Here is a 25,638-nt window from a genome sequence, read left to right on the forward strand (position 1 = left end):
TCTCTGTAAGTTTGTATCCCTGGTGATGGTTTGGCCTGGAGAGCAGTATATAAGTGGTGCTTTTCAGGCACAATCTTCCTCAGCCTACTCAAGCTCAACTGATGAGGGGTGAATTCCCCGAAACACCGTGTATTGAGCAGGGAGTGGTGCTTTCTTGCAGGTTTGCCGAGTGGAAGGTGCGACGTGCTCCTCGTGTGCTCCGGATGGCAATCGTGAGTCAGTCAAGTGTCAAGTTCGGCAAGAAGCGTGTGTTCCTAGTTGGAACAATCAACTTCATGACTATTACCGCCGAAGTCGCAACTTCTAAGTTCTTTGAAGGATGTTTGTAGAATGAAGCAGTAAGGTCACAGCGCCTTTCTTCTATTCTAATACCCCCCCCCCCCCCCTCCCCAGCCGGAAGTAACTACGGAAGTACCAGACTGGCATTGACATTCGCACAGATGGATGTCGGCATCTGGGAGCCGCGCTTGGCTCAGCAGAATAGGCTCACCTGCCCACCCCTAAAGGCTCACGGTTTCACCCTCACCAAGGCCGCTGAGTTCCGTGATGCCGTGCACCTTCGCTATGGCTGGCATCCCGAAGGCCTACCACCGCCATGTTCTTGTACTGCAGACAGCAGTTCACAGTCAGCCATGCCCTCTCCTCAGGTAGGGACCGGCGGATTCTGCTCGAAAAGCAGTGAAATTGGCAAAACCATACAAACCTTATGCAGGCAGGCACAGTGGGTTGGTCTAAGAACGAGAGGTACCAGGTTCAAGTCCTGCTTGGGATCGAGCCGTAGGCACTGGCGGATTATGCTCGCGAAATCATGGAATTATGCTTTCATGGATTCTCGCATTATGCTCGCGAAATCCTCATATTATGCTTTGGCACGCAGGGATACATATACTCACTTTGTTGTACTTATGGAGCCTCAAAGTTCGGAAAATTGTGCCTTTTCGTACTTGCAAGTGGCCATTAGTACAACAAAATACATGAATATCCCCATACCAAGATGACCATGCATGCTAGAGATCAACATAGAAAGAGAAAACATGACTCCTTCTATTCATTAGTTGATTTCTTTTGTAAAAAGATTTTTTCATTGCCAAATTAGTTTGAGTTACCTTTTAAAATTATCATGTTCAACTGTCTTCGTAATCGTCATACTCGTCCAACCGATGTCACCCTCACCCTGCGACAAATCAGCTCATCTCTCCCGTAGCTCCACCTCTCCTTCCACCATGACCGAACATCAACTATACCTCTTTTTTTTTAAATTTATATGAGAACAATAACCATAGCTTGCACAGTCGATGGTCTCGATCCAGCGCGTTTCTCTGCACACCTTTTCGGAAAAGTTTCGAAGTAGTTCGTGAAAATGAAGAAAGTTGCGACTTCTTGCAAAACAACGGAAAGTTGCGAAAAAAGTGGCCAGCATCTTTGGAAAAGAGCTACTAGTATACTCCGAACCCTTTACCACGCGGACCACCAGCACTGATCAGTTGCATTGTGCACAATTGTGTAGCTTACATACTGGAATTGTGGTACAACCATGTAGTTATGCTCCTACCTCCGAAAGGATGCCAAATTATGCTCCGAATTTTCAACCTCCAAATTATGCCAATAATTATTTTGGATGGCGGTTTGAACTACCGTCAGCTCCTGCTTTTTGGCAGGAGTAGCTGTTCCCTAGGACAATTTGGAGCCACGCATACTGGCAGTGATTAGATGAGAGGTCATAATGAAGCAGTTGAGTCAATATTCCAGAAGCGTCGTCGTACGCCGTCATGTAGAGTTGCGACTTTCAACGTCCGTTCACTAAAATCAAAAATCAAAAAACAAACTCTCGCCGAAGATTTCGAGGCCTACAAGCTCGACATCCTTGGGATTACGGAGACCTGGATAGCCGACAATGGAGTTGATACCCTCGGCGATGGCCACAAGCTGTATAGGTCCGGAGGTCAATCGTCTCGCGCTGGCGTTGCCATCCTCGTCAACAAGAAATTTTCAAATAATGTTCTGTCGTATCAGTTCCACTCTGACCGAGTTGTATCTGTACGACTGGTACTCAGCCCGCGACCTGACAGTCGAGCTGTCACGGTCGTGTGCTGCTATGCCCCAACTCTTCAACGATCCACCATCAACCCTCAGGAAGCTGACAACTTCTACGAACTTCTCAACAATGTTGTATTGAAAACGAAGAACCGTGACGAATTATGGATATTAGGAGATTTGAATGCTAAAGTTGGGAGTTCGAGGCCGGGATCTGTCAGCCCTGTTGGATGCTACTCTAAACACACTATATCAAACTCAAATGGATGCAGACTTGTAGAATTTTGCGAGGACAACCGGCTGGTGCTAACCAACACACTGTTCAAGCACAGGATGCAACATCGCTCAACATGGTTTTCTGATGGTTTAGTGCATGCGGATGGAAAGCCTGTGCGGAATATGATAGATTACGTGATAGTAAAACGTTCCACCATGGCCGCGGTTCTAGATGCAAGATCGTTTGGAGGCTTCACCACGCGCTCTGATCATCACCCTGTTATTGCAGTTCTTGGCATCGCACTTTCTAAAGTCCATCCGACCGTCAAACAACAAGACCCATGTTTCAATCGCTATAACCGTCCAACCGCTGAATCGTCGAAACTGTTCTGCGACCGTCTCAAGGAGAAGTTACCTTCTCTGCTTCCACTCTCCGCAAACATCGACAATGCCACCGTGGATAAGGCATGGCGTGGATTCGTCTGGGCTACGCATGATGCAGCGCAGGAAGCATTCGGGAAAGTGCCCACTGGTTCTGCTCCGAAAGCAAGCACGAACCCTCGCGTTGCATCCTTATCCACTGAACAGAAGAATCTGCACTGCCGCATAAACGCTGAACCTGATCCAGAGCAACGTAAAGCTTTAAAGATTGAAAGATCTGCAAAACTCCACGAGATTCGAAGGATACTACAGAAGGAGGGCGAGCAATATTGGCAACGTAAGGCTGTTGAAGTAGATGCTTTACGCCCTGACCCACGGTCCTACTTCAACGCCATCAACAACTTACGCCAACTACGCTCTGGGAAGAAGGCTGCGCCTGTGCGTCTTGCTGACGCAGACGGCAGAATCATGGCAGACATCTCATGGAATCTTAATGCCTTTAATGAATATTATGAATCGGTATTTTACACTGATGGCCAGCCACTCGACCTCAGGCAGCAATCGAATGAGGAAGATCCATTCACAATCGAAGAAGTACGGTCTGCAATTATCAAGCAGAAGTCTGGTGGTGCTGTCGGTCCTGATGGTATCAGTGCTGATGCTTTGAAGTCAGCTAAAAACCTTTTCGCACCCTGGCTGACGAATTTCTTCAACGCTGTTCAAGCTACAGAGTACTGTCCTGACGACATGCGCTGCGGCCTCATCGTTCCCATCTACAAAGCCGGCAAGCCTCTAGGACATCCAAAAAGCTACCGCCCCGTTATGCTCCTTTCCGTCGTCCGTAAGATCTTGACGTCAATACTCACTCGACGACACACACTCCATGTGCAGTCATATGTGGCAGAGAGCCAAGCTGGTTTCCGCCCTGGCAGATCGACCACGGATGGTGTCTTTTACGCCAGGACGATGTGTGAGCGCGCACTACTTGGCGACTGGTCATATTCATCGGCACTATTGGACTTCAGCGGTGCGTTTGACACTGTCATTCGTCAGGTTGCTCTGGAGAGGTTAGCCACTGCTGGCGCACCAACGTCCACCACTGCAGTCCTAGTATCAAACACAACAGCCCGCACGAAGCTTGGTAAACAACTAAGCAAACCATTTCCAACAAACATCGGCGTCGTCCAGGGTGACCCAATGTCACCAATAATGTTTATAACTTACGCCGAAGGTTCCATGCGTAGGATCCGAGAGCAAGCTCTACCCGCGTCAGACCTACCAGCAACTTTCACACAATACGCAGACGACACCACTGCCCATCAGAACGAGCGATCATCTGTGGAAGAAACCGTCCGTGTGTGTGAACCCGTTTTCTCGGATGACAATCTGAAGCTGAACGTGGCAAAAACTCAATATTTCACTGTGACCAAGGAAGATGATTCCTGGAAATCGGTGAAGCTGCTGGGGAGTATGCTAGGCACAGCAGAAGACATAGCAGCCAGAGTGTCTGCTGCAAATCGGGCATTTGCAGGCATTCCATGGAAACGCCACAACCTGAATTCCAGGCTGTGTATGTTTTCCTGCCTGATATTGCCTGTCTTGCTGTATAATTGTGCGCTTTGGACCTTATCGCAAACATTAACCGACGTCGTCAATGTATGGCACCGGAAGAAACTACGTACCATCATTGGTATCACGTACCCACAACGAATCTCGAACACAGCGCTGTATGCCAGAACCGAGCAGACCCCACTATCCCAAGTCTGCAGGCAACGGAGACTGCTGTGGTTCGGCCATGTAGTGAGGGAAGGCGAAGAATCGTCCTCTTTCCAAGCCCTCCTAATGTCGATCAACACAACAGACATACGACGACCCCGAGGACGGCCACGTCTGAGATGGATCGACGTTGTCAAGAAAGACTTACAATGCATTAATCTGTCGCTTCTGGATGCTGTGCAATCTGCTTCTGATAGAGCTGCTTGGCTCGAAATTGTTAACAGATGCGTTGACCTCATGCAATGAGTGAAATGCGAACTGTCATTATTATTATTATTATTATTATGCCGGCATAATCCGCCGGTGCCTAGATCGAGGCCTTTGGCCTCTGGTTGGTGGATCTGATCTATCCTCGAGCCTCCCCCACCGTTTAGGAGCCGCATCTGACGCCTGATCATGGGGTGGTGGCGTCCCACGGAAGCGGAAAGGTGGTTCTTGACCAGGGAGTTGTACGACTCCTTGTTCTTGACCTGCCCGGTACGCGAACCCCGTCGAATTTATTTATTTATTTTATACAAACCTTATGGCGGGCAATTCCTCGGATTCTGCTCCATTTCTTTATCCACATACCAAACATGCATGAAACTTACCAGAAAAAGTACCGAATAGTCCTTATGCACATTGTACAGATGTACGAAGTTCTGTACTATGGCCGTAGGTGTGTACATACCCGGTTGGGTGTTCATTGTGTGCTATACATGCGCGTTTGACCCATTTAGCCTCACAATTCATGGCAAACGATCACTTTTCAAGCCTTCTTCACTTTGGGATTGAACTAACGACTAGCTAGATCTCTGCCGGAAAAAGATTTCGTATGAAATGCCTTCATGGCCCATTTCATAGTGGAAATAGCAGTAAACACAATAGGGTCCTGCACATTCAACACCCAACCGGGTCTACGGGATTCTACAAGATTATACGGGATTTCGTGCATCTGTACAATGTGCATAAGGCCTATTCTGCCAATTTTTCTGCCGGCAGAATCCGCCGGACCATACTCTCCTGCCCGTTACTGCGTTGCCCCCCCCCCCCCCCCCCCCCCCGTTACAACGAGATACGTGACCGAATCAGACGTAATAATAGCAGCTCGCCTTGCAAAGCGCGTTGGCCACCACTGACCAGGTGGCTATTGTAGTAGATTGAGCCACATCTACACGACTACAGCCACTTTCAAAGTAACGTTTGCTGGGGAGCACCTCCGCTACCCCACGGCTGTGGATGACGATCACTTGTGAAAACTAGAAACGCCCGATACGCAGAAGGGAATGCAGGCTTTCAAGGAAGGCGCCTACAAGTCTCTCCGCAGTCGAGACTAGACTGGCACTCAGCCTAAGATTACCGGGTCTGCATGTAGTCTGCAGTTACTTCACTGTTCACATGCTGACGGGCTAGGCCCGCATACACCATGTATAGTTTCGATAGTGAGGAAAATGTTATCAACTCCAAAGCACGAAAAAGGCCAAAAACTAAACCAAGAACATAATTATGCAATAAGGCCACACTGAAGAAGGTCTGTGCATGTGGTTCGACTCACCCGACCGACCGACATTTTTCAGCCCGACCGTAACTTTTTTCGGCGGGCTGTCGTGTGACTGACGTAGATCTACGTGGACTGAACACGTCCACGTACGTCTACGTGCTGTGCAGCGTGAGTCTGCGGACGCAGGCGGCTCCTTTTGGACTTGACTTGTAGTTGTACTGCAGTGCAGTGCAGTGAGTGGTACGACTGCTGCCTTGTGCTGGTACATGTAGTACTCGTAGAGTCTACTCGATACGACCACCGGCAGACTGGCGAGACTTATTTTGAAGTGACCGTCCGGTTGAGAGTGATTGCCTCGTTCCAGATTAAGGACGGCCTTCTGTTTTGGGATGAAGGACAGACGAGATTGTACTTTCCTCGTGTATTGGGAACGATATTTCACCTGTACCGGTAAGTTGCTGCTCCATGTGTGCAAGCACAGGAAGCGTCGATGGAAAAAAGCCCATGTATTCGTGCACGCCGACACCAAACTAGCAATACATGTACCGGTACATTGTACAATTTGTACTTCGAAGTAGTTCCCGAACTTACTTTCAACTCGCATCGTTCTTCATTTGCTTGATGATTTGGACAGTCAGAGTCACCGCTTGAAGTTATTCTCTTCTCGTTCCAGAGCTACCCAATGTTTCAAAGTATTAGCCAGTGATCCCTTTATACAACATGTATGGCATAACACTGCGTAATCATTGAATGCCGATGTACTGGGTGTCTAAAGGCAGTACAGTGTATTTACATGTACTAAAAAATATATTTTAAAAAAAAAAATCCGCCCGCCCGCCCGTAAAAAAAATGTCCATGTTAGTCGAACCACACACCTTCTTTAGTTTGGCCTAACATGTTATTTATAAAGACAGGACAAGTGAATAATTAGTCAGTCCATTGTTCATGATGATCTCCGCCGGTTACGTCGGCCTAAGATGCCCTCTGAACCTTCCCTGAACACCCTCTCCGCTTGCACCCTGGCCTGGCTCTCCCTTTTTACTCTATTACGTGTATAATCTCTCCATTTTTCACCCTCTACACAATGTAGAGGGGACGGTTCTACCGGAACGGTTTGACAGCAAAATGGTGTAGACCCAAATGACGACAGCTGGCAGCTGGTCGCTGCAGCCCCACCAAGACGCCGGAGAGCAGTAGTGTTTGTTGGCAACCTTAGCAGCACCTGCACAATGGAGGGTCTCACGGAGTTTGTGCACCGCCGGTCTCTAGCAGCCACAGGGAACATCATAGATGTCCACTCATGCAATGTACACACGGCAGCTAGCGGCAAAGTATCCGCCAGGGTCACCATCGATGCAGCTTGCCTGGCCACTGTGACCTCTGCCAACTTCTGGCCTCGGCCTCTCTACTGCAGGACATGGAAATTCAATCCACCCAAGAAGAGCAGCGGCAACGACAAGGGCATGAATAATTTTTTTTTATTTTTTACAAAGACCACTTAATGCCAAACATGAGATGCAGCTAGGGGAAGCACGCACAACCTGAATCGTGGCAGTGGTGGTGAGGTTTAGGGAGCTCCGCCGACCTAGGGTCTCGACTTCATAGCCACCTAGACGCACCAAGAGTGGGTGGGGAGGGAGAGAGAGAGAGAGAGAGAGAGAGAGAGAGAGAGAGAGAGAGAGAGAGAGAGAGAGAGAGAGAGAGAGAGAGAGGGAGAGAGAGGTTGCGAAATTGTGTGAAATGATCCTTCCCTGAACCATGGCATGATGTATGTAATCGAGCATGCTCCGGAGGGCAAGATCCAGCCATCATGATGGACAGGGCATGCTTGATTTGATTTCTTACAACATAGTCGGAAAGGTCGGAAAGGTCAAAGGCTGAAAGGTCGAATTCTTCCCATAATGACGTCAAACGGTCCTGATGGCCTGATTATGCCCGCGGCGGGAAGGCCGCCTATTGCAGCATTGACCATGGCCTGGGTAACGGCCACGCGTCGTGTAAGACAACGTTATTGTGATTTCAATTATTCCTCACTGGTGGTCATTGCCATGACTGCCATGACTGTACCTTCAAAACAATGTGATCACACCTGTCACAGGTGGTATGGACACCCCAAGAACTCTTGGCCGTATGCACACACTACATCATGTGTACAATAGCTGGTCATACATGTAGATAGCAGCAAGCTTGATTTTTCAACCTACCGGTATTGACGTAAATACAGTACAGGGAATGTGGATCTGCTACTGTGAGGTCGACCGGTCCATGATGTTGCCCACTTTCTCTGGCCCCAAGGGGTGGTCGTTAGAGACAGGGTTTACTGCACATGTACACAGATATCCACAGGTAAACTATCTCTGCCTTGTCTGTCCAATCTTTGCTTTTTCTCAATGTGCTTTTTGTTGCTTTGTTGCAACCTTGCAGCGGCGTCAGAGTATCCAGAAGAAGAAGAACTTCGATGTCGATTCAGTGAGTGCCAGGAGAGGAACACTTGGCATCAGATCTCATTAGAAGAGAAAGCGATACAAGTACTGATGAATGAATGATCACTTAAACATATAATTATGGATTCTGGTTCCTGCTCTAAGTTGAAGATAACAACTATAGTGATCCGAATCTGATGATGAATCTTATGACGAGGGGGGGGGGGGAGCGGCAGAGGGGGGGGGGGCAAATCTATTGTTACTGCTAGTTGCGCTCTGAAGTGCTTTCTCCTGTCCATAGATAATCCTCCGTTGTGCACATTGTGCGTGTGTATGCAGGATGGTGGCATCAAGAAGTTCTTCTTCCCACTCGTCAGTGTGACATTCTGCTCATGTAATCCAAAGAACAATAGGTATGGCTTGGTGATTCTTGCTTGGCTCAGAATGTGTTTGTGCTATCTATACTGGGGCCTGTCTTGGTCACATGATTCTGTACTTTGCCTTTGCTTAAAGGTGCATGTACTAAATTCAATGATACACGGTGAGTCTTGCCGGAAACAAATCGTGGGAAGCATTGCACTTGTAAGTTAGAGCCAGCTACATAAGCATTGCTATGGACGTTAATAACAGGAACTGGCTGTTGGACTTTGTACAGTAATCAGATGGCCCATTGGCGTGTGTTTGTTCTGAAGCAGTTGTTAAACAATATGAGACATCTATGGTGGAACATACTGTGACAGTGCATGCAGGAGGGGCAGTATCTCTGTTAGGTGATACTGCATTTAAAATTTATTGTGACCGTGGGAAAGTGCCCGGGTATGGCCGGGGTGAATACGCCGTGCATGCATGCAGACTACTGTTGTCTGACGCGTGCGGCAATTTTTGTATACATGTATAATGTGTGTCCTTGTATGCACGCGTGTATGTTCATCTTCTTGTCAGGCTCTGGGCATTCGTCAGCCGCCGTAAGGACAAGGTCTTTTCCTGCCAGGTGTTCGCTGCGTCACAATCAACACAGCCACTCACTGTTGCAATGGGGTAAGTTTTGCAGTTATGAAGCTATGAGCATTTTGCTCTTGTAAACTTCCCGGCGTTCTCTAGCACGGGCTTCATTGAGCAGTCTTGCCTTAGCGCAAACATTTTGCCATTAGCCTTGTGCAGGCGCATACCCTTACAGACATTTGTACACGCTGGTATCATTCACAATTCTTTACATGAAACTGCTTTTGTCGTACCAAGAGTCTTAGACGAGTGTTGTTGTAAAGAGATGCGATCTAGTTCTCTGGACTGTGCAAAGAGCCCAAATATGGCAATTGTTTGTCCACAGATGAGTGTACACTGTGTGGGTGGCGGGGTGTCCCGTATCGGCATGGTAACGATGTTGAACAGCCTATGACCTTCACGTTTGATGTTGTTGATTTTCCCGTGTTGTGCAGACGCGCATTCAAGCAACTCCATACCGACTTTGTGCAACATGCCACCCAGGAAGCACGCAGCAAGTAGACAGCTGGCACTGGCAAACCAATGCAGTACACAGCGTGCTCTGTGTGTCTCGTGAATCTATATGTTGGACTCAGTAGAGCGTCCAGCCCCTATATGATGTCCAACCCCTATATAGAGTCCATTGGTCCAAAATCCACTGTACAGAGTCCAAACTTGGAATCAACTGTGAGCTCAAAGTTTAGATGGACATCACTCCCTGTATAGAGTCCAGCCAATTGGCTTCACCCCTATATAGAGTCCATTGGTCCAAAATCAACTGTACGGAGTCCAAACTTTGAAATCAACTATAAAGATTAAAGAGTCTTATGTGGACAACACTCCCTGTATAAAGTCCAGCCAATTAGGCATCCCCTATCGAGTTCGAAATTAGACATAGGATCTGCTGTAAGCAGTGAATATTAACCAGAAAACGGCGTCTCCCTTTAATCCTTTACATCATTCACTTCTCAAGGTAAAAAATATGTATTGAGGCGCCACTGCAGCCACTTCATTACATGAAAAAGCCTACAAACACCAGCCTCAAATCAAGTGGTCTCTTCGCAGACGCTGCAAATTACAATATCTCAATCATGTAGTGTTGCCAAATAATTGTGCACGCACACACACACACATGCACACACCCACACAACGCCAAGAAAATACCTAGAAAATAAACAAGAATCGAAAGAGAATAATGGAGAGCCCAGGATTAATTATTTGTTTTCAAATTATTGAGCGCGCACGCGCGCGCGCACACACACACACACACACACACACACACAAACTTATACAACGCCAAGAAAACACTAAGAAAAGAGTAGAGACACAATGCACACGCAACTCCAACAGCCATGCAAACGTCCACCCATTTACAAGTAAAGTCAAGAGGGATAACAAATAATTATACGAAACTAATGCATACAGGGACGGGTACACGCACGTTTACATACATGTAGTAGTGTAAGAGAGTAACATAGTGCAGTAGTCAGCATAATACTAGCACATGCTGAGAGTGCGATAGCAAGCTTCACCATTGCTCATGGCCATGCAAATGTTCAGCAGCACTCAGTTCCGCAAGCTTCTGAAGATCAGCACACCTGCAACAAATAGATAGCACAAGGATACGCTTATTACCGTAATGATGCATGGGAGCACACAACTACCAAGTTCTCAACGAATGTGATGCTCAATGAAAATCAATCCACTCAAAGACCTGTGAACAGGTGACGGTGGGGACAATAATCTATTAGTAATACGAGGAATAAGATGGTTTGTGCACACTCAAGACGCACAGACACATCACCATACATGTAGTGTACACAGTGTTTCACTTCACTGCAACTAAATTGAAATGAGATGATTTGAACAATCTGTACAGCGTTGCCGTCAGTCAGTCTTCCCCAAGATGGAAATACAATGATTTGTTGTCACGAGGCAGTTTCACTGACACAATGTCATGTTCGTGACATCAAAACGGTTACTTCAGGGAATACGAGTATTAGCTTGAGAAGCTTTTTCTTGTCATTGGCATACAAGCAATCCTCCTACTACTACTAGTACACTGGCACTGCGTTTGTGGATCCCATTGTATTTTGACATCACACTAGAGGAAGAGTGTCGTGGAGTTTCACATAATTATCACAGGGATAAAAATACATTTCTCATGAAATAATTATAATAATTGATGATAGCTAGACGATCGTATACGATTGATGCAAAGTCCTTGCAGTCCTTGAGGACTATTACGAAGAGGTTGATTACTTTTAGGGCATTCATTCAAGCAACATCAAACAAACGCGATACGCTCCTTGAAAATGGAAAAAAATTCAAGCATAACGACAGAACAGCAGACCAATCGAAACGAGTAAAAGCATCCTTACCTCAGTCATCGTCCTGCCATGTAGTTGGACAGCCTTTTGACACGGTGGGACAGGCAGCTCTTGTCCAGTCAAACAGGGGTATCCTTGTGGCGTCGAACGAAAGAGAGTGTCAGTGTACTATCTGACTCGTCAGATTGGAACTGTGCTGAACTTTTCTCTTTCTCCGGTTTCTGCTTTCATCCCTCGCTCTGATGAAACCGTTCAAACGTCTTACTGGCAGCAATGGCCAGCCAAACAGGGGATCCTTGTGGCGTCGAACGAAAGAGAGTGTCAGTGTACCTGACTCGTCAGATTTAAACTGTGCAGTGAACTTTTCTCGTTCTGCAATTTCTGCTTTCACCCCGCACACTGATGAGACGTCTTCAGAGAACCACAAGACGCTTTCCAGATTTGATTTTGAACGTCTCCTTATCCTCCTTGGTTACCTCGTGACAGATTACTGTCAGCAACTTCACAGCAGAACCGGCAGCCATGGCTGAAGCGAAGAAAGGAATGCGCTGCCACGAGGCAAGCAAAACTGAAAAAGTGTTTGTTCTTTTTCGGGCACAACACACAGGACGGCGTGACTGGATAAACTGGACTCCTGGACTGTGAATAGGGGACTGGTAGAAAAAGTGTACTCCTTATAGGGGATTGCGCGGCAGGTTGAAGCTGATCAAAACTGAGTGGACTCCTGGACTCTGTATAGTGGATTTTGGACCAATGGACTCTATATAGGGTGCTGGACATCATATAGTGCATGGACTCTATACTGAGTCCTACATATATAAAATGCTGAGTGTCTGCCCCACAAGTGCATGTAAATTATCCCTTGTTTCCTTCCTTCTTACAATACCTTCATGTTAGCCTGCTCCGGAATCGTGTTTACGTTTCCATGCGGTTTTTGTTTCAGCCTTTTTGCTCACTCTATCTTTAAGGCCTGCTTTGTCCAATAATACTAAGTCTAACTAGTGGCTTTCAATCATTTCCATCTCCACCTATTTAACATGAACAGATCTGTTGGTCTCGAATGATAACGTTAGTCTGCCAGTCATCATGACCATCATGCATGACGCACAGTGGATGCCTGTGTGTGTGTGTTTGTGCATGTGTGTGTGTGTGTGTATGTATGTGTGTGTGTGCGTGTGTATGTGTGTGTGTGTACGTGTGCGTGTGTGTGTGTGTACGTGTGTGTGTACGTGTATGTATGTGTGTGTGTGTGTGTGTGCATGTGTGTGTGCACGTACATGTGTGCACGTACATGTGTGCATGTGTGTGTGTGCACGTACATGTGTGCATGTGTGTGTGTGCACGTACATGTGTGCACGTGTGTGTGGGTGTGCTTGTACATGAAGAGGGCTATACATGGCTATTGTGGTCATTCAGAAAATTATAATAACTTGGCATACGTGGTGTCACGTAGTCATGTCCAGACATAGCCATCTGACCTCTGCACTGACTACACTTTCCCCACAATCTACACTAGTACTTTATCAGAGGAGCAGCTAGAGACGAGTGTGGGTGTGGTTAGAACAGAGGGCAAGCAGAAAAGGTCAAGCAATGAGGATGAGGTTACTGAGGAAGTACATCGCCGCGGCTTACTTTAACAATTGCGACGAGTGACATCATATACTTGCCCCACAGGGGAAAGCACCCCAGCTAGACTGCAGTGATGGAAGACCATTCGATTTCACGACGTGGAATAGCGAAATGACCCAAAACTATTTCAGGCATGGCAAGTTCCTGGCGTAACACAAATCTCAATTATTTCATTTTCCAAACAAACTGCAGCGTCCGCGCACATGCATTCATCGGTAAAGAAAAGAAGAGCCGGCATTTTTGCCCTTTTGAGGGCATGTGTCAACCTCCATCACAGAGATAAATTTCAGAATCGGAAACATCATTGCAAGAACTAAATGTAGTTTTGTAAAATATTCCTGGCCAGCAACATATCGTATACTCCAGCTGGTGATTATTAAAATTCTGGACACCTATAATAATGGTTCAAGTCACTGATGTGCAGGTCGGAGCATGGTCGCTTCTAGTAGTGTTGCTCTCGGAGATAATCACCTAGCTTCTCCACAACAGCATTGCACGATCCAGGCTGTATGCCATTCTCGTAGTAACCGACTATGAGTGCTGTCAGGGTCTTGCAGATGCACACGCCACCAGAGTTAGCGCCCTTGCGTCCGTACAGGGCCGATTCACCACTGCGTCTCAGGAAGACGAAGTGCATACCGGCCACAATTAATCCGTTGCTGTACAGATCCTCGGGATTCTGATAGGCGTTGCGCAACACCCCCACCTCTATCGCAGACACCTGCAATAAACAGCATATAGTGAGCCGTGGAGAACCGAGAATCATGAGAGGGGAGAGAGAGAGAGAGAGAGAGAGAGAGAGAGAGAGAGAGAGAGAGAGAGAGAGAGAGAGAGAGAGAGAGAGAGAGAGAGAGAGAGAGAGAGAGAGAGAGAGAGAGAGAGAGAGAGAAAGAAAGGGAGAGGGAGAAGAAGAGAGAGAATGGATTGTGATGCTAATGCCAACTAACGTTACGTGGAGGTTGCAAATGTGGAGGTTTTTATAGAACCGCTAATGATGGCTAGTTGGGAAAGGATATAGAATTTTAAAAAACCCTCTACTAGCAAGGTATCATGGGTCTTCATTCATGATTTACAAACTCATTGGTTAGTGTACCTTTTAAAAAAGGCGTAAACTCAACACCCCAAACTGGTTTAGCCTGGCATAGACCAAAATCCATGGCGGGAAGCAGTTTATGTGTGTGTGTGTGTGTGTGTGTGTGTGTGTGTGTGTGTGCGCGCGCGCGCCGCATGCATGCGCAAAGTATACACACCTATTGACTAATGGACTGCTTCTGGCTAGATTAGCTCTTGTGTAATCAATGGTGCTAGTGAAGCCTACATCAGGTCAACTCTGATCTAGCCACCCACACTACTAGCAAGTATTACTTTTCCCGGCTGGGGGCAGGGGTAAATGCAGTTGGATCCCAGGACGGATACTTTGATGCTGTCAATCCCTTTTCTGCACCGGCTTAGCCCTATGTTTGTACATCGTAGAGTGCGGTTGCATTTTTTGAGCTGTGAACATGCCGTTGATCGACTATTCATATCCAAACGATAGCTACAAGCAAGGATCGGTAACCCCAAAGCAGGCCTTTGGGAAGCCATGCTTTGATCTCTACGTTGAGGAGGACGACACAGACTCTCGGTCTGCTGGTGACTCCACTGGAGAGGCGAACGTGTGTTCTGCGGGCAGAACCACACACCCTACGGAATGCGGTCGAGATGCAGGCAGCAAGTCGCCGGTAAGTGACTTAGAGGTTATCTCGCCTCCCGAAGACTCCATATTAGATGTCAATGGCCTGATCGAAAGCATCAAGACCGAAATAGTTGGGACAGTCAAGGCTGAATTGGCCGCCCTTCACGAAGTTTTTTCAGGGATCTCCTCGGCAATCGTCAACATGCAAGGGGAACTCTCCATGATTAGAAAAGAGCAAGCTGACCTTGCACACACGCATACGCCTATTAGTACGGTGCAATCAGATTCCCGTATATCTGCGCTGGAGGACAAGTGTAAGGAACAGGAAGCGCGCCTCAAGTCAGTAGAGCATATGCAACACATGTACACAGAACCGACCCCACTCAAAAAGGCTGGCGATACCGTATCCAAGCCGGGTGCACGTGGGCTGCAAATGCAGCAAGCCAACCAAGGGCGCCTCAAGTCAGTAGAGCATGTACAACACACTGCACCGACCCCATTCCAAAAGGCGGGCGATACCGTATCCAAGCCGGGTGCACATGGGCTGCAAATGCAGCAAGCCAACCACATGGATACCACTACAAGTTGTAGCACTTGCAGATCCACGACCCAGCAGCGCGTATGGGCATCAGTGCTCAATAGCTCCAGTGACAACGGAGCACTTCGGCCCTCCTCCAAGCCATCGGTCACTGCGCAGCCACCTCTCCCACAGGAGCACCGCCAGCAAACTAACCAGCACCAACGACCCCAACAGCGACAACAACAACAACAACAACAACAACAACAACAACAACAACAACAACAACAACAACAACAACAACAACAACAACAACAACAACAACAACAACAGCGCCAGAAGCAGCAGCAGCAACAACAGCACCACCAACACCACCAACACCAGCAACACGACGAACAATGGACTACAGTTACCAGCCGCAAACTGAGAGGTTCTCTTGGCTCCCTGCGGAAAGTATACTTTGTTGGCAATATTGATGACAGTTGCGACGCAGACTCCATAACGTCCCACTGTGTCCAGAATGGCATCACACCCACAGCTTGCCGCACCTTTCCTTCTCGCAAGCATGTAGGCACAAAAGCTGCAAGGCTTACAGTCCGTGAAGACCAATGTGCAGCCATCGAGGCAGATGGGTTTTGGCCAGCGCCCATTCAGGTTCGGCCATGGGACTTCAGCGAGGCAAATAGGCCCACAGCCACCATCTAATCGACCGTGTTCCCACTCAATCCCCATGCACCAGTCTTCTTACCTCGCATCTATCGTGCCCAACCCTGCTCAACAGCAGCCACGACCTTGTTCCCACTCAACCCCCATGCACCAGTCTTCATACCTTGCACCTATCGTGCCCAACCCCGCTCAACAGCAGCCACGACCGTGTTCCCACTCAATCCCCATGCACCAGTTTTCATGCCTCGCACCTATCGTGCCCAACCCCACTCAACGTTTGTAAGAGAACAACCTCCACCTGATACCACACCAGTAAACGCATCCCCCCACAACAATAACAATAATTCTTGCATTCGGATATGTACCCTGAACTGTCGTAGTATGAAACATAAACTGGCTGATATTACAGACCTCCTTGACCACCATAAAGTAGACATTTTGTGTATAACGGAAACGTGGCTAAATTCGTGTATCCCAGACGAGATCATTCAGATACCGGGTTACGACCTGTTCCGTCGTGACCGGTCCCAGTGCAGCACTACATGGAGCGACTTGGGTGGTGGTGGGGTAGCAGTTTTCTCTTCGTCCGCCCTTTGTGCTATGCGCCGCCGGGATCTAGAGTGCAACAATTCAGAGATGATAACTGTCGAAACAGGAGCTACAATCATTTCCTGTATGTACCGTCCTCCAAGACACGATAGTCTTGCATTCTGCAACTCATTCAGTCCTCTTCACCCCCTCGTTGACAACCGTCCAGTAATTGTCGTGGGAGACTTCAACTCCAAGAACAATGAGTGGAACAACGCAGACCCTACGAACACTGCAGGTAGACACATGCAGTCCGCCTTTGACGACTATGGCTTCACTATGGTCTCCAAGAACCATGGAACGAGGCCAACTAAAGATTCTAATCCGTCCCTAGACCTGATTTTAACTAATATGCCCCATCTTGTCACTTCATGTTACACATCCATGCCCATTGCAGACCACTGTCCTCTATTTTGCGCATATTCTCCACCAGAGAAACGCCACTCTAGAAGTACTATCAACGCAGCCGCAGTCTCCAGAAAGGTTGACATGCACCTCCTCAGGCAGAAACTGAGCACACTACCATTGACCGAATGCATGCAGGGCACCAACGTGCACATCAGTTTCAGATGCATGGCCTACTCTGCACTGCTGGACCAGGCAATTCAGGCAGCAACGACCATCACACGCCGGAAAAACACCCAGTCGAACCAACCTTGGTTCACAAAAAAACTTAAGACGCAACGTCAGCGAACCAACCGTCTCTATGTGCTCCACCGAAAGGAGCCACTCAACGATTCCTTACGAGCTGCATACAAACTCTCGCGCAACCTGTACCACCGGTCATTAAGAGCCGCCAAGGACACATACTTGTCAACGCTCGGATACACAATGCTTGGCAAGGAAAGAAAGGGTGGCTATGCGTGGTGGAAACGTGCCAAAGCAATATGCAATATTGACCAAACAAATAAAAAGGCAATTCCAGACCTGCAGAACGGCAATGAAATTCACAAAACAGATCAAGCGAAGGCCGAAACGCTGTGTACCTTCTTTGCCCGCCAATGCACCACTCAGTCAACGCCGCCGAATACTGTAGCAACTAGTATAACAATCAATGAAGCCGACGTCGATGGAAACAAATTTGGATTCGGAAACATACGCCCTGTTGAAGTCTTCGATGCAGCAAAGAGGCTGCAACAACATAAATCATCATCAGACATCAACCTGACAAACCGTATACTAAAGCAATTCGCAGATATCCTTTCCCAATCACTATCAGTATTGTTCAACTACAGCCTTGATGATGGTGTGTTCCCGTCCTCCTGGAAATCATCCACTGTAATACCGGTGTACAAGAATAGAGGTTGCGCCAAAGAGCCTACCAATTACAGACCTATATCCCTTCTCCCATGCATAGCGAAACTAATGGAAAAGATTCTCTCGGAACGTCTACTTCGATACTTGATGACCCAGGGTGTAATTTGTAAAGGTCAATTCGCATATGTACGCAACAAGTCGGTAACGGACCAACTTATCTTGCTAACCCAATCAATGGCTGTAAATATTGATAGTGGCACTAATTTTGACCTGATATCTCTAGATTTCAGGAAAGCTTTCGACCGGGTCGACCACTCTGTACTCCTAAAGAAATTCGGTAAGATTGCTACAGCTTCGTCAGTAAAATGGCTGAAGAGCTTCTTAGGGGATCGACAAATTGAAGTGAAGGTACATAGCACTAAATCGAAGAAGCGGAGCATCAACTGCGGAGTGCCTCAAGGTTCCCACCTTTCACCACTCCTATTCCTACTCTATATAAATGACCTGCCCAACGCTATGCAACATTGCACGCAATATCTATTTGCAGATGATGTCACCCTCCTACTGGCTTACAAACCTGAAGACACCCTCGCCAGTAGAGCGAACATGCAGTCTGATCTCGATGCATGTCAAACATGGGGCAGGAACAATGGAGGTGAATTCTCAGCAAGCAAGACATCCGTGCTGTGCCATAGAGCTATCAATGATACACCTACTGCAGGAATCCAATACCAAATGTACAATGAGCCATTAACGGTGGTTTCTGAACTGCAACATCTTGGCATCACCTTGACCGACAACCTGGATTTCCGCAAACATGTCGCCTCAATAACTTCGAAGTTCAGATATCGAGTGCACCTACTGTCAATTATGTCCCAGCAACTTACGCCTTCGGCAATGATCATACTGTACAAAGGGTTTGTAAGACCTGTGATCGAATATAGCTGTACGGTGTGGTCGTTTGGATCTAATAAGAAACCCATGACCACTCTTGATCAATTACAGGCAAGGTTTGCTAGAGCTCTACTGAAAAAGAAAAAAATTGCATTTGATTACACTTCTTCCAAATCTGTCTTAAATTCTAAATGCTCCCTAGAGTCACTAGCCTATCGTCGTCAAATCATCAGTCTCACTACCTTTCACAGATATGTTTTCCATCATCGTGATTACCTTGCTGATTTCCATTTCAAGATTACGAATAGTGAGCGACGACCAAATAAAATCATTCTTCCCAAATTTAAATCATTGTCTAAGTCTCTCTTCATGTTCCGAACTGCTATTCTATGGAACTGTTTACCCCCCCCGTCTAACATCGGAAGCCTCGCTCTATAAGTTTAAAGCTGCCCTCAGGAAATTTACAGCTGACTATGCTTATGCAATCAACGGAATTCCGCCACCTTGCAGTTGATTTTCCCCATTTCTCTCCTCATCAATCCCTACTTCTCTTTGTACATACATCTACATCTACTGTTCTTTCAATCAAATGAACCCCTCGATAGGCACATTGCCTTTGGGTCATTTCATAATAATAATAATAATAATAATAATAATAATAATAATAATAGTATAGAGGTCATCAATTGAGATGCTTTGGCAAAGTCACGGCACAGCAATGCAACGCACTAGCATAAGCCGCGCAGCTGACTCGCGCGCAGTGTACGTAGTACTGATAAGAGGTTCCACTGACTCACCGTCATGACATTATTCGTATAACCTGACTTATAAGTGAGGGCTACTGTACAGTCCAGTAACTCACCACTAGTACTAGTACTGATACTTTGCCAACATCTTCTACTTATAGTTAGGGAGTTTTGAGCATTTCACCTGGTCCTGGAATCTATCTAAGGGCATGTTCGATTGGTAGGATCCGGATCCAGATCAACCAGATCCACTGAATTCGAACCCTTTCGATTGGTCGAATCCAGACTCGAATCCTTTGGATTTGGATCCGGTCAACCCACCTCGGGGAGCAGGGTTGACCGGATCCACCGGGTTCTTTTTTGCCAAAATCGTACTCTGTACGTGATACGTGTACAAATTGTTGGAATACAGGCGATGATGCGGAATTCGTTCCTTTCTCTCATGGAAACCCTAAAAAATCACTAAAATCCCAGATTCGATCAAGGGCAGCGTTTGATTGGGCCTTGGTGGATCCAAAGGATCCACTCAATCGATCTGGATCCGGATCCAACCAATCGAACATGCCCTCCCTACATGTATGATATCCCTAACCCGGTGTTGTAACGGAATACTTGTCAAGTAAGGCTGTGTTTACATGAGAAATTTCAACCCGGGTCGAGTTCAGCCCGGGTTGAAAGTCTGTACGATAGACAAAAGAGGTGAGCGTTTACATGAAGACAGTTGACCCGGGTCAAATACTGATGTGCCGCCAAAAGTCCACTTCTACAGTCCTGTATGGTCACGTGAATCCGTTCGCGCGAAATTTGCATCTGCAGTGCCGTTCAAACCTGGCGCGAGATACGCACAGAAGTACGTTTGTACGATTTTCTTGACCCGGGTTGAAATCAACCCGGGGCGAAATTTCAACCTGGGTCAAGCGCAATGCGTCATGTAAACGCGCAATTCATTTTATGCACATGGCGGGTTGAAATTTGACCCGGGTCGAACTCAACCCGGGTTGAAACGCCTCATGTAAACACCGCCTAACTAATATTACTTAGTTGCGCATGTAATTGCAGGGTCAGTTGAGAGGTAGCGGTTAGCCCATGTATCATGATTGCTGTTTCGTGGGTCTCGTGGTAGGCCTTTCCGGATTATGTGTTTGCATATTTTTGCATTTTGGGGGTCAAAATGCATTTTGTCCATTTTGACCCACTTTGGGCCAGCGAGTCGTAAAATACCGGTATTTTACGACTCCCTTCAAGCGATAGGGACTTCACGATCACCATGAATGATCACCATGGTGCCAAATGTCACGCGACTAGCTGTCGCCATTTTGTTACCATGGCAACGGTGGCATTTTTTGTGCTTTTTGGGTAAATTTTTGCATTTTCGTACCCTGTAAGAAGGCCTTAGGCCTGTGGGGATTGCCCTATCAAAAATTTGATAATAATAATAATAATAATAATAATAAATTGATTTATAGGGGTTTTTCAAAACACTTTCCATTTCCATTTTAGACCAAGAAAAAACGCATAATCCGGAAAAGCCTATCTCGCGGTACCCACATGAAGTCATGACCTACAGTACATGACTATTACAGTATTACTATTAGCGAACATGATATCTAGCAGTTCTCACTTCAGCTGATAATCGTTTCACAGAACGGAAACATTCGACCCGAAGCACTCTGGGATTGAATTATTTGGAGACAAGCTCTACGCCTACGTATACGGAGTACGAGAACAGCCTAATGCAGCAGAGATTGAGTGACCGGCCTTACCGCGAAGCCAGGCGTTGTCGCCCACACTTGTCCATTGCTCAGACCAAGAATGGCCGCTTTCGTCACGCACTTAGTTCCCAGCAAGTAATCTACATACTGTTGCCAGCTCATTCTTGCCCTCAAATGATTCTTCGTTAACCGAGGCGAATCTACGAATCTACGAATCTACGAAGTGCAACAGAGCGAGTGGTAAAAAACGGACGCTTGCTCCGCTGCTAGTTGCTAGTTGCCGTTCCGTCGCAGTCCACGCGGCGGTTACCAGGTTACTCCAATCAACTAATACTTACTACACTGTAACTCCAGCTGGCAGTGATACCAAACTCAGGCGGTGCTTCGTTCGTTCGTTCCACAAACACTAAACACTTTTTAATTAACAGTGCCGCTGACAACCTCATAATCTGAAGTCGTTCGTTTTGTCCATTTTTTTAGTGTTGAAACGAGCGTATCTTTAACTAACGAGCGAACAGTTCCACTAGGCACTAACGAGCGAGCTATGGAGATGCTTTGAACTTCCAGTGCCGACTAAGCATGACTTTCGCTCAAACCATGCAAACGGTGATTCACTAGAACTCAGGTACTAGGTAGGGAGTTCAGTTCCGGTCACAGAAAAGCGAAAAGTACAGTCACAGCTCGCCTGTACAAAGTGAATGGGCGCCTCGTGACTACTTGTAGGCCCAGGTACTACTAGGTGTAATATGCCCGAAACTTTGCCGAAAATGCTTTTGGGAAATTCTCGTAAACCTTGCCGAAAATGCTCCCAAACCGTGCCGAAAATGCTCGGAAAATGCTCACTTTTTTGTCATCCTCAGCACACGCCGTCAAAACCAGGGAGTCAGAAAATACTCAATAAGAGACTTGCTCGAGTCTGCCATGGCATGGTAAACAATTCATAAACTACTCAACAAGAAGCTAACCCACGGAATGCGGAAGTGACGTTCTTGTTTGGGAAGTTTTTCTTCTCTCAATTATTTTGATACACAACGGCCAAGTGCTCCGTTTCCCCCAAAATGCTGCATCACGAGCCCAAAGTGCTGGGTTCGCGGATTGTACCGAAAATGCTCACAAAAATGCCGGCATATTACACGGGGGGCCTACTCGTGACTGCAGTTCGAGATGCAGTTCGAGGCCCGAGTATCTTCTCCCGCGGCCTTTTCGGCCTTGTCGATGCTATTTTTAGGTAGCTGAGGTCATTACCTTTCCAATGGTACATGGTGCCACACATGCCATGCTTCCAAAAATAATGCCTCCGTGTTCAGCGGCCTCGAATTAGCCTAAACCAAGAGGATTCTAGAACAAGGCTCGCGCTTTATCGCAGTAGAACTAGAAGTGAGTAGTAGAAGGAAGATGATCACAGAAACCAGCCCACGGCGATTTCCTGGTGGTAGAGGAAAAAAATCAATTGAACTGCGCGCACACTGTAGAAGCAGTGTCGGTGAAAACGTGTGACTTTTGCAAGCAGGCGCGCACGGCATGCGTGCACACAGTCACTGCATGCATGCACACATCCTGTATCGCCATGTACATATGTACGCACCAGATAGTGCAGTGCTGGACGGAAACCACACGGCTCACATACATGTACATACTTGCATTTACTTCTGTGACTACTTTCAAGAGTACATAACCCTCTTACAGTAAGATCGGGCGCCGAAGAAGGGGCTCGAGCGCTGTAGGAAATTTTTGATTCTAGCCAGACCGTTCTTATTCACACGCGTGCGGCGAGTCGAGTGACGTCATGACGTTTGTCATGTACGTGTACATGTACATGTACATGTAGTGCAATGTACACCGAAGGATGTACCCAGAGTGCTTGATAGTGTTGCCTGATGATTGCGTAAGCATGAAACTTAAAGTAGCAGCAAACAAGCCTTGATTGTCCTTGTTGTTCTGTAGTGTAGTGCAATTATGTACATGTAGTTCTAAACTAGCACTAGTAGTGGGTGTCGTAAATGGGAATGACTGTACATGTAGCAGTTACTGTTTACAGTATGTACAGCTACAGCCTACAGGTGTTGTGCCTTGTGGCGAGCTCAAAGCCGATCAGTTAAAACTGCACTCATGTGGAAATTCCAAATTTTAAAAGTGTTCTTATTAAATCTGGTAATTCTAGCGTTGACTGTTCTTAAATTTTGCCGGTTTTCCAGCCTGGGTGTTGCAAACCTGATGAGGGCTATATGCCGAAACGTTGTTTTAACTACGAAAATGTGTTCGAACGTTGCAGTGTAAATAGAAGGGAGCGAGTCCGCTCCATCTGTAATTCTGTATGAAACTGCAGGAGGCCTCACCGCTTCTAATCTCGAGGTGTTCTTCGGCGCCCGATCTTACTGTACTCTTACTCTTGCTACTTTCTCCCCCGTTTTCCGATCTTCAATCGACTATAACTCTAGATTGCCTTGGAATTTTGGGTTCAAATTTTCACAGGTTGTTTCTCACATCTTCCCGGTTTAGAAACACTAGCGTTTAATGCGAAACTCGCGAATTTGGTTTTTCAATTTGTTAGGGTAGAAATGCATACATTATTATGACATGTACATGACTTGATTGCGAGTACTAGTAGTAGTAGTAGTAGTACATGCACGGGACTTAACATTTGGCGCCCAACAGCGGTTCTGAACGACACGACGACCTGAGATTGCCGTATTCAATCGTAGCCAGTATTTTCTTGCACAAGTGTTTCTCCTCATAATCCTATTCGTCAAGATGAAGTTCGTCCCAGTCTTCTTCGTCACTCTAGTGGTATGTCTGGCTGTCAACAATGCTGTGCCATGCCAAGCACGAAGGCAAGAAGATTCTCAAGATGATATGAAGGCTTATGCTGAGTACGTGGACAATCCCCTACCTCATAGTCATAGCGCTATGTCTGACCAATCGCACGCAGTGTCTGTCAACGTTGATTCTCCTTCCTGAACCTACTACGAGAAAGTCTTCAACCACATCTACGTAAATACCGTATCTAGTAAGTCGTTTCACTGTGCCAACCATATCATACAAACTACGCTATCCCTCGCTAGTTTATTCGCTGTCTTTCCGTTATCATAGGCATAGTTGTTCCAGTCCTTTTTTTCACACTCTCAAGTCGCATCATTCAACCCATCCCACTCCCAGCCCCATCATTCTATCAAGTGTCTATCTTACATACAGATGCATACAGTGCACAGTACTGTAACTACATGATTGTAGTTCTGGATCACTCAACATGTTACAATGGCCACACTCAAGCACAACAGCTTTCTCAAGTTTCTGACAACACAGCTTCCTAGCATCTTCATTACCCATACAGACCATGTCAACCACATACAGACCATGCAATCAGTTTGCTGGATCAGCAGTCACCATGTACCAGTCCCTGCCCTTGAACAGACGCAAAATACTGTATACCCTGCACGCACGCACTCAACTCACAAATCCATGTAACATGATATACCGCCACATGATGAGCGAGTATACTTTCCCAGTTTTACCGTCCCCAAGAGTGACGCGATTTTACACATCCCTTTTTCACCGTCCAAGTTGAGACGTGAACATAACATATTTTACCGCTCCACAGAGAGACAGGTCCTTCACACATTTACATGTTTACACACAGGGTCCCTACTTTATTCTCAGTCTACCAAGCCATACTGTCCTGCCACACATGATAATCCATGATTACAATTTACATTACACGAATCCATCATTACATACACCCGTGCCACACTCCACAGCTACAATACAATCATACATGTATGGCCAGTTCCTTACAACGATCCAGCTCTTCTACACACACTCATCATTCCTTATTACATCCACTCCCTCTGAAGTCTCCCACCCCGCCCACGCTACTCTTTCTTTTTCTTTCTTCGGGTGATTTGATATCTTGCCACTAGTAGTAGTACCGCCTTGCGTTTTCTTTCTCTTTACTGCTATGTATGTACATGTCCCTCTTACTTTTTCTTCGCATGTGGACATGCACCCGCAAAGGGGAGAGCTATGTTAGGGTAGAAAGAAATGCATACATTATTATGACATGTACATGACTTGATTGCGACTACTAGTACTGTAGTACATGCACGTAAACGTAAGCCTCGTCATAAGCTATAATTAGATCTCCCATGCTTGTAACCTTGTTGTCAGTACTTCTAGAACTAGTACTTCTACCACTTCCTTTTAGTTAGTCAATCACGTCGTTGATTCCGGACTGTTCCATACCTTACAGTAATATGCCTGATGAGTAATGTTGCTGACTCAATTGCATAATATAGATATATCACCTTCTAGAATACCTCGCTTAGTCATTATGTTA

General features: G+C 46.7%; 2 protein-coding genes across 3 annotated transcripts in view; one reads left to right on the forward strand and one right to left on the reverse strand.

Annotated features, from left to right (window-relative positions):
• Nucleotides 1–12,705, forward strand: part of LOC135808770 (JNK-interacting protein 1-like) — a 31,405-nt gene extending 18,700 nt beyond the window's left edge. Inside the window, exons 7-10 of the mRNA XM_065321997.1 lie at nucleotides 8,312–8,356; nucleotides 8,650–8,723; nucleotides 9,253–9,348; nucleotides 9,747–12,705. Of these exons, the coding sequence (XP_065178069.1) occupies nucleotides 8,312–8,356; nucleotides 8,650–8,723; nucleotides 9,253–9,348; nucleotides 9,747–9,813 (282 nt within the window). The 3' untranslated portion in view covers nucleotides 9,814–12,705. The remainder of the gene's footprint in view (nucleotides 1–8,311; nucleotides 8,357–8,649; nucleotides 8,724–9,252; nucleotides 9,349–9,746) is intronic.
• A 452-nt stretch (nucleotides 12,706–13,157) lies between these two features.
• Nucleotides 13,158–21,843, reverse strand: LOC135808772 (profilin-1A-like). 2 transcript variants are annotated; one of them, XM_065322001.1, is made up of 3 exons: nucleotides 21,644–21,843; nucleotides 21,357–21,513; nucleotides 13,158–13,971 (listed from the first exon to the last, which is right to left on the reverse strand). In XM_065322001.1, exons 2-3 carry the CDS (start codon nucleotides 21,465–21,467, stop codon nucleotides 13,693–13,695), a joined length of 390 nt encoding a protein of 129 aa, XP_065178073.1. In that variant the 5' UTR covers nucleotides 21,468–21,513; nucleotides 21,644–21,843; the 3' UTR covers nucleotides 13,158–13,692. The 2 variants fall into 2 exon arrangements, with proteins under 2 accessions (XP_065178073.1, XP_065178072.1); XM_065322000.1 differs by having other exon boundaries at nucleotides 21,357–21,843.
• Nucleotides 21,844–25,638: the final 3,795 nt, after the last annotated feature.

The sequence above is a fragment of the Sycon ciliatum genome, chromosome 2 (genome assembly GCF_964019385.1).
Source record: "Sycon ciliatum chromosome 2, ocSycCili1.1, whole genome shotgun sequence".
Lineage (NCBI taxonomy): Eukaryota > Metazoa > Porifera > Calcarea > Leucosolenida > Sycettidae > Sycon > Sycon ciliatum.